The sequence below is a fragment of the Pygocentrus nattereri genome, chromosome 11 (genome assembly GCF_015220715.1).
Source record: "Pygocentrus nattereri isolate fPygNat1 chromosome 11, fPygNat1.pri, whole genome shotgun sequence".
Lineage (NCBI taxonomy): Eukaryota > Metazoa > Chordata > Actinopteri > Characiformes > Serrasalmidae > Pygocentrus > Pygocentrus nattereri.
The window spans coordinates 8,375,113-8,385,112 of record NC_051221.1 but is presented as its reverse complement, the minus strand read 5'-3'; the positions used below and the strand labels follow the sequence as shown (position 1 = coordinate 8,385,112).

The 10,000-nt window shown below is 40.5% G+C and overlaps 1 protein-coding gene across 3 annotated transcripts in view; it reads left to right on the top strand.

The window, feature by feature from the left end:
• The window catches only part of tnip1 (TNFAIP3 interacting protein 1), a 34,570-nt gene that overhangs the window by 22,291 nt on the left and 2,279 nt on the right, over positions 1-10,000 (top strand). For 2 of the 3 annotated variants that reach the window (XM_017688054.2, XM_017688053.2), the window contains 5 exons: positions 3,920-4,048; positions 4,712-4,834; positions 6,349-6,474; positions 8,795-8,878; positions 9,429-9,617. In XM_017688054.2, the coding sequence (XP_017543543.1) occupies positions 3,920-4,048; positions 4,712-4,834; positions 6,349-6,474; positions 8,795-8,878; positions 9,429-9,617 (651 nt within the window). The remainder of the gene's footprint in view (positions 1-3,919; positions 4,049-4,711; positions 4,835-6,348; positions 6,475-8,794; positions 8,879-9,428; positions 9,618-10,000) is intronic. The other variant, XM_017688055.2, reaches the window with a different exon arrangement.

Genomic DNA, 10,000 nt, shown 5'->3' with positions numbered 1-10,000 from the left:
ACAGTGGTGAGGAAAAACTCCCTGAGATGTAATCAGGAAGAAACCTTGACCAGAACCAGGAACCAAAAAGGGAAACCCATCTTATTCACACCAAAAGAGAAAAATGTGATTTCAAAGTCCACGGCTGACCACAGCTGCATGTGAGATTTTAATTTTAGTTTATTTCTTATGTAATGCACACGGCTGAGATGTAAACAGTCACTCAAGCTGTTTTGATGGGAAACGGTTAATGATAGAGAGTCTTACTCACTCAGATGTCTTTACAGTGAGCCAACACATCCTCTTGAGCTTTATATGTAACGTTGATGATGATGAAGCGGTGGAAAATCTGAAGAGAAACATTTTCTTTGGGTACTAATTCTTCTTACAGCATCCTGCGCATACCTTTCCACCATGACATGTCTGATAAATTGTTGCCAGGCCGGTTGTGCGACCAAAAAAAAAAAAAAGCTGACTATTTAACAAAAAGAGATCCTTTGCTTCTTAAGAATCAGGCACAGGATGTTTTCCACTGTGGGGAAGAAGAAAGTATTGTGAAGCTTTGAGTGCTTCTACTCTTGGATGTTTGATGTTTGTAGCCCACATTGAGCCCCATTTGGGCTGGTTTTGGAGATTGTAATCCTTTTCTGGTTGCTGGCAGCACAGTTGATCTGACCTCTTAGTGTTTGCCATGCCAACAGCAGTGATGACCATGATAGATCAGACAGTTCATGCCACCAGCAAACCATTCACAAAAATCAAACAGTAGGCAAATAAAAATTCTGTTGCATTTTTTTGTTACTCACAAGATTGCTTTTGATGTTTGTTATACACTTGATCTGATTAATTTATCATCCCAGTAAATTGCATGAATCATGCTTGGTGTGTAAAGGCCTTCAGACCAAAAGCCTTCTGGGCAAAAGGACACTCTCAGTATAATTTAGAATCAGAACTATTTTGAGTAATAACTTTTTGTGAGGGAGGTTTTAAAGGTCAGACGTCTGGTTCTTATCACCACCGCTGTGAATAATTCGGACAGCGTATGTTTCTCTAGAACATGGCATTTCACACCAAACCACGCTCGTTTACTTCGTTTGCATCTTAACCAATTAATTGTGGAGTAATATAGAAAAATGAGTGGAACTTCTCTGTCGAAGAGTTCATCTGTGCTACCCTAATTCACAGTAGTTTGTCAACTAAAACTGACCAGCTAATAGTGGTGCTGTGGTCAGAAACCAACCACTGATGAAGGGCTACAAGAAAAAAAATGGACATTTTCACATAAAAAAATGGGATTCCTTACCGTTTACATCTACAGAGATGAAACATTTTTTTTTTGGTACACATTATGTTAAGGATAACCAAGCGCTTAGAACTCAGTCAGCTGTTTACTGACTGTTCATCTTCCATAACCAGCACTAAATCTCACCTGTGGGGGGGGGGGGGAAGCTGATAACACCACTTTTCCATGCATGATGGCATGTACTTACCCTTTCATACCTGTAGTTGTTCAGATGCTTCTGTGTGGTCTCACACCTCCGTTTTGATGGTCGCTTGTGTTCAAAAGTGGCATTCTGTGGTCTGGGATAGCATCAGTGCTGAGTCAGTGGAGCTAATGAAGAAATAGTTGAATTGGATGATGTAGAGGTAGAGTCAGAAGGGAATTCTTTCACCCTGCATGGAAAAATATTGAGACCAGGAGGTCAGACGCATGTAAAAGTGCTGTTACTTGAAGCAACTTGATTAGAATCTTAAGAACCTCACTTAGATACCGAGTAACAACTCAGTACATCCAGCGTCTATCAGCATAGGAGCCGAAGGTTGTTAGATATTATTCTTTTCTCCTTTTTATCTCCGTGTGAAATTCAGCCAGAGCGTGGGAAAGGAACGTGATTATATAGAACTAAGATTGGTATCACCAGCGATAAAACAGGGTGTCGTATTATATGAATTATTTCTGACTCATAGTTTTGTGACACACTGGAGAAATTTAGTGGAATTCTCTCTAAACTTTCAGTTCCTGTCACATTTGTGTCAGTAAGTAGAAGAGGACACATTTTGGTATCATTTGAGTTTGATGAATAATTGTTGTTGTGTAAAGTCTTGTTTTTGAAAGGAAAAAGCATATTTGAAGTTTTTGGGATAACTTTCTTAATGATTATCAATTCTCTATGTAATTACATCAGCATCAACATTGCACAGTTTCGTGTTTTTCTCCTACCAACACAAGTGATTTGTGTGTGTGTGTGTGTGTGTGTGTGTGTGTGTGTGTGTGTGTGCACATTGTTAAAAAAAAAATTGCTGCACCCAGAAGTGTCGGATTGCAGGGCTGTTCGAAAAGGAAGATAAAGGTTACCATTAACAACAAATGATTCAAAACATAGACTAATATGGTGAATATTTATTGAGCTACACATACAGAAGGAGTGTTTTTCAGTTTGGCGTTCCTAATGGTTTCCTGTGATGATCACATGGGGTGGAGTGTTGATAGTATGTCCAATAGCTTCCCACACATTTTCAAACAGAAATGGGTGTGGTAATGTGGCTGGCCTTGGCACAGTATGTGTGTCTTCATGGCGAGCTCATGAGAGGGCAGCAGCATGCGGACAAGTGTTGTCCTGTTGGAATAGCGCAAGAGTGTGCGTTCAGAAAAGGTGTGGCCACTGATTACAATACCTCAAGTGCCTGTAATGAAGACCAAAATGGGACGATCCTATGTAGTCAGTCAGGTACAGTGATGAGGCCCGTCTTTGCTTACGTTACATGCGTGGCTGAGCGTAAACGTTGCCTCGCAGTGTCAAACCTACCCGCCAAGATTCAATCCTGTTGGTTAATTCCTTCTATGGGCAACTCATTTTTTGATTGTGTGTGTGTGTGTGTGTGTGTATGTGTGTGCGCTTTTAAAAAATACTATGGCTGTATTTGTGTGCTTGTGGGTTTACATGTTACATGTTGGCATTTAAGGGAACAACAAAGGTTCTGTAGCAGAATGACTATAAACAGCCTTGGTGAATGATCAAGGCAAAGCAAATTGACTTGTATACCACCTTTTATACACAGCGGAAAATCAGAGTGCTTCACACAAACACAGGTATAGATAATAGACAATGCTTTAAGGCCATTCAGAGACGTATTTACACTTAGAAGCATTTTAAAGTCAGTTCTGTAGTTAATTGGTAGCCAGTGCAGTGACCTTGAGTATTGGAGTAATGTGCTCAGATCTCTTAATTCTCTTAAGCATTCTAGCAGAAGCTGTATCTGTGTAATTGTGGACCATTGCAGTGGTCCAGCCTGCTGGAGATAAACAAGAAATATTTTTTTCTAGGTCATGTGACATGAAATGTTTTAAACTTTCATATATTCTTGAGATTGTAAGTGACTGCTTCATTATTTGCTTTTATGTGGCTGTTGAAATTTAGACCGGAATCATTTGTTAAGCTAAAATCTCTGACTTGATATTTATCGAACAGAGCTCAGGTGTCAAGATGAGCACTGACCTCAAATCTTTGCCTGACCTGTGGCAGTTTTTAGCCATGTGAGTGTTGCCATGGTGATATCACTGGTAATATCAGGGGCAATCCTGCTTGTGTGCGAGCCAATGATGTTGGTCGCCATTTGATCTAGGCAACCACTTGTAGAGTTTTAGTGGAACACTAAACCCGTGAACCAAACGTTATAGTATCGCACATTTCAGAACTGCTCCAGGTTTAGTGGTGGACACTTCATGTAATGCTTCCATTTATAATCTCAGACACCAAACAACATCTTGGCTAATCCACTACATTAAGGAGTGGGGGATATTATTTACTCTTAAAACTGGAAATGAATCCTTCTGTGAGCTGAAGCATGATGGGTTTCATTTACACACAGATGCTGAAATGAATTTCCACAGATGCTGTTCATCAGTACTTAAGAGTGTGTGCCTGTGTGTACTCATCAGGGTGAAAAGGAGTGTTTGACGTCAGAGACGTGTGAACTGAAGCAGAAGGTTCGGTACCTGCAGGATCAGCTGGTTCCTCTCACTAAGCAGAGAGAGTACCAGGAGAAGGAGATCCAGCGCCTTAACAGGGTCAGTGTCAACACACACACACACACACACACACACACACACACACACACACACACACATATATTCATCATCAAAAAATTAGTTGCACCTAGAAGGAATTAACTTCCCTTCTTTTCTGTTTTTTCTGTTTGTTTGTTCTGTTATAAATGCCCACTGAGCCCTGTTTCTGTCTTACTATAGACTTTTTAGATAAGAGCACATCATTTATTTACCAAGTGGTTCTGATGAGCCTGGAACTGGGCCTCAAAAACCTCACAAAACCCCTCAAAATTAAGTCATTTGTTCAATCTGCTGCCAGAGGAGGTGCATCGAATGCACTTACCCCACACAGAACAGAATGCACTTACTATTGTTATAATAATAGAGCGCAACAGATTTGAGAAATATATTCATATTCAGATGTTTTCTTGGTTCTAAATGGAAGCTTGTGACATAAACGGGACAGAAAAAAAATCATAATTCTTAGCTTTCCTAGTTCACATCATTTACATATCAAATAAATGCTACCACGAGCGTGATTAACAGAAAAGATGAGGTTAAATGGCAAAAAGAAGCATTTTTTTCTTTCAGCCTTAAACGGTTGAAGTCCAAAGCAATATACGTTCAGTAAATGACAGGGTGTTTCTCTGTGTTTGTGTGTGTTTGCATGCGTGTGTGTTCCAGGCTTTGGAGGAGGCGCTGAATCTGCAATCTCCCTCGGCTCAGTCCGGGATGAATCTGGGAGAAGGAGTTCTAAACCTGCGCCAGCAGGAGCTACACACACAGATCGCTGTGCTCAAAGAGCAGGTGTGTGTATGTTAGTGTGTGTATGTTAGTGTGTGTATGTTAGTGTGTGTATGTTAGTGTGTGGTTGTGTGTGTGTATGTTAGTGTGTGGTTGTGTGTGTGTATGTTAGTGTGTGGTTGTGTGTGTGTGTGTGTGTGTGTGTGTGTATGTTAGTGTGTGGTTGTGTGTTAATCAAATCATATTTATTTGTTTTGATCTGATGATGTCACAAAGCAGCTTCACAGAATTCTAGTAAAGACAAAGTTTTAACAAGAATGAAACCAAGCCAGGGGCAACAGTGGCAAGGAAAAGCCCCCTCAGAGCTGAGGAAGAAACCTTGGGAGGAACCAAGGCTCACGAGGGGGGACCCATCCTCCTCTGGTCAAACTACCTACAAAGTTATTATGCTACTAATATTAATAGTATATTAAGTAGTAGTAGTAGTAGTAGTAGTAGTAGTAGTAGTAGTAGTAGTAGTAGTTAGGAGTCCAATGTTATTGTTAATGTTATTTTTTGTGTATTATTGTGTGTGTGTGTGTGTGTGTGTGTATGTTTGTATTTTTCTGTTTATTCGTGATACTTTGAAGGCAAAAGGGTCTAACAAACAGGACCAGCACAATGGCACAAAGAGCATTTTTTAAGACCAGCTTTAATTGCTGTGTATACATATGGAGATGTTTGATCTTGGTCCTTAACTATATTTGTTATGTATGGGGCTTATTGAGAGTTAAGGTTGTTAACATTTTTGAGATACAAGGATTGTGGCAATATTTATGTGTGGCATACGTCCTCATGTTGTATAAAAACGAGCTTTACCTGTGTGTATGTATGTGAGAATCTGTGTGTGTGTGTCTGTGTGTGTGTGTCTGTGTGTGTGAGTGTGAGAGAGTGAATGTGAAAGTCTGAAAGTGATGGTCCTGTGGAATTAAGGTTTCTGTTTTAGTTCGCGAGGTCTTCAGGTACTCTCCACATCATCATCATTATTATTATTAATAGCCTCTCCTGACACACCTTGGTCAACAAACCTCAGTCAGGTGGAACATAGTAGCGCAGATGTGACTCAGCTGTGTTGACAGCTTTCATAAGACACAATATTGACCCGCTGGGGTTCATGGGAAGCTTATCACACATGTATTTTGGGAACAGTTTGTGTTTTTGTAGGTTTGCCTTGAAATAGCTATATATATATATAAAGAGAGAGAGAGAGAGAGAGAGAATAATATATACCATTCTTTAGAAACACTCTTTGAAAAGGAGGAAAATGCTTCACTGAGTTGGTGCTTACTAGTGGTTTTCCTGCTACGGCTGGGTGCTTAAAGGACACTGAACACCTGCATGTTGCACTATAAAGAGAACACAATTAGCCCTGTGCAACCAGAATGTACTGTGTGAAATGCTGAATAAAAACATTTCCATTTATGGCTTTCAGTGCCATTTAAAAAAAAAAAAAAATTTTAACCTTGAGAACCTCAGAACTCAAGTCAAGTGTCATCGTATTATATCTTTATGTAATAATGTGTGTATGTGTGTTTCAGGTGAAAATCTTCGAGGAGGATTTCCGAAAGGAGCGCAGTGACAGGGAGCGAATGAACGAGGAGAAAGAAGATCTGAGGCGGCAAGTGGAGAGGTTACAGGGACAGATGACCAATCTGACCAATCAGGTTAGCAGCTGTTCAGGATGATCAAATAATCATCATCATCATCATCATCAAAGCTGCAGTAATCATAATACAGTGATACAGTGATAACCTTCCCAATGCACAGTTTTAGTGGTTTCCTTAATATTACACATGACTGCGGTACGTCCTAGCCTCTTTTAACCCTTTAAATTCTTGTCTTACTGTTTATTTAATGACCCAAGTGATTGTGCCAGAGGAGGTCCAGTAATGTGATTTGTTGGGGTTTGACTGGTTCATAGGAGATAAAGTATCTCTGTGATCTCTCCAAATACCCTAGGTAGCCTGGATTGAAATGTGATAACCAGATGTTCAATTCAGCGTTAACTGTAAGCGTAAAATTAATGAAATTTTGAATAGTACAAACATCATCTGTCTATCAAATGGGACAGTTTTGTTGGTGAACTGGGCTCGTTTGACTAACCAAATGTTGCCCGACAGGACAGAAATCGCCCTGCCCTGTGAGAGGTACTTTCAAAATATTTAACTTCCATTCTCCTAATTAAGTCATAACCAAGATTGCTGTGGCTTACGGCAGACCTGTTTTAACCCTAAAGATAAAGGAACTGTAACAAATCAGTCTCAATTTTAGCGGTTAGTCTGGTCTCCTCAGTGCTGAAAACAGAAGTGTCATTTTCTATTGTTCAGTATTATGATAATGCAGTGAGGTTGATTCAAACAGGACTACTGTTGCTGAGGGAGCTCTATAAAAGTTGTGCAAATTAAAAGGAACTTTTATTTATTTTTTAACAGTATTACGATGTCTCCATGAAAGGGAACAAAGACAATTTTCCCTTTCCTAGCTATATCTATACACTCTTTAATCTCAATTCTTACACAAATAAGCAACACATGGGATCCACTCCAAAATAAAAGTAGTCAAAAACATAAGAAAATGAATGAAGTTTTAAAATTAATTTAAAAAAAAGCATTTCTCAGGTTTTAGAAAATGGCAGTTCCGGTTTCTCTCTTTTTTTGCGACATGAGGACATTTGACCCAATTTGACCCAAGGATTTGACCCAATTTGTTAATCCTGAAATTCCTGACAAACCACAAGATTTTTGGTGTTGGCCAAAATACAAGAAGGAAAATGAAATACCTCAAACGTACCTCTCGCAAGGCAGTGTGTCTTCTGTTTTGCTGGGCAGCAGGTTTCACTTCCACTGCACTTTGATCAGTCCCCAAAAGGATATACTGTGATTATGCGCTATAGTTTCGAATAGCCAGTGTTAAGTCATCCGGTGGGGTTTATTTACTGTACTGTAATATATGTCCCCATGAAGATTTTTCAGTCCATGCTGTTTGGTTGTAATGTTACCGTTGTCCTGTATGAATGAGCCAGTCAAATCTCATGCGAATTACATTACCTGATCTCCTCTGGTACAACTAATCCAGTTCGAGTAAAGCTCAATACTAATCCAACTCCAGTAGAGCTTACATAAAGTGAACTACTAATGAATTATTCAGTGGGCACTATGAAGCGAAAGTGTAAGTGATGTATTTCTGAGAGCGTTGGTCAGAAGTGTGGTCCCTCAAACAGACTCTTATTATTTAAAACAAAGGGAACCTGTTTAAAAAAGATGGTTCTTCAAAGGAAAAATAGAACATGGGTCTATATAGAATCATAAACACTCAAAGACCCCATTTTATCATTTAAAGGCTTCTTTGCTTTATGAAAAGGTTCTTCAGATTAATGGACAATGTGCTGTTCTTTATGGACCTTTTTGGAAAAGGCTTCTATGTTGCACCAAAAAGTGATTTTCTATTGTTATGACTTCAAGCTCGTGACAGCAGTAGAACCCTCTCTGGTGCCGTATAGAACCTTTTTAAAAAAGATTCTATGTAGAACTATTTGTAACACATTTTCCGTTAATCTGATGAACCCTTTCATAATGCAAAGAAGCCTTTAATCCTGCAAGGGGGGTCTTGAGTGTTCATGGTTCTGTTTAGACCCATTTTCTTTAGTAAAGAACCCTTGAAGAATCAGCTACCAAGTGTGTAGTGTTGTGCAGAAGAGAGCCAACCGTGGAGGTGCTGGTGTGGTGAACACCTTGTTTATTACACAAATTAAAATTCTGCTGGTCACATACAGTCAATGATTAGCGAGCTGTTATTGTCATTCACATAGTAGTTTGCTTAGGCTCGTGGTCAAGTTGTGAAATCGCTAATCGCAGAGCAAACTGCTCAAATAACAGAGCTGTGCTTCAAAGAGATGCGGCTGCACCTAGAGGAAAAAACAGCCAAGCTCGGAACCTTTACTCAGACGTGTTATTGATTTTATGCTGCTCTGTGTCTGTAACTCAGCTCCACCAGGCGCAGAATGAGTGTCAGAGAGAGAGAGCAGAGCGCTGTAAACTGGAGAGACTGCAGATGCAGCACAATAAGCAGGTAAGCCATCTGCGCCCTCTGGTGGTCAAGGTTATTATTGTAAAGCTGGGGTGTCGAACTCAACCAGAGAAAGGACCATATTGGAAAATGTCATCAAATCTGCGAGCTGAAGGAGGAAAAAGATTTTATTCCTTTTTTTAATTAATGTTGTTTTATGACTCGAACTGGCCATTGCTTATTCAAAAGATGCAAAAACCTCCACAGTAAAATACAGGCACTTGTAGTAGTCTTGAAATATTACATGCCTACTTTTAAACCTACCTATTTGCTTGAACTGGACACCTGGCATCCCTTATTTGCTGCAAGTTCATTAAGACTTGGGCTCAATATCTGAGCTGCAGAGCTAATGTTAAGTGTTTATGTTGGTTGAATCGCAGCTGAAATAAGTTTTGGTGACATGAATGGTGTGGAATTGATTTAAGATTAAGTGACCCTTATTAGTCCCACAACGGGGAAATTTCACCTCTGTGAGCCGTTGCAACTGCTGCTGCCTAAACTCTCACTGCACTTGGGTTTTGTGTATTCATTTATTTTTTGTGTGTGTGTTTTGGAGGGGCAGCCAGAGAGAAGGACCTCTGACCCCACCTCGGGCTCTGCTAACGGCCCGCTGAGCCCACCCTACTGTGGCCCGTTCGTGCAGGTGGGTCACCAGGGCCTGGAGGGCTGGCCCATCCACTTCCCACCTAGGATGCCCACCCTGAGCACGGCACCCGGCAGAGACTTCCAGCCGGTCAACCCGGTGAGGGCCTGTGTCTCTGAGTTACTGTAGCACTGGATTTCATTTTTCTACTGTGCTACTCTTCAGACGTTTGGAAACACGATCATATCGTTTTACTTTTCACTTGAGGTCCACTTGTGGTATTTTAGGTCCCCACATTGTGTTATATTTGGTACATTTATGGTTCGTTTGAGACATTTTATGTATTAGAAAAAAAGTCATTGTAGCACAGCATGTGCTACCCTGGGCTCAGGGAGGACGCTGGGGGCAGGGTTCAACATTGCAGCAGCCACTATTTTCATTTTCCAAAATAAACAAACAAAACCAACCAACGCTCAGCTGACCACCTGGCCGCCTGGGTCGAACGTTGCAGCCTTGCTGTATAACAGGGGTTGGGGCCCGGG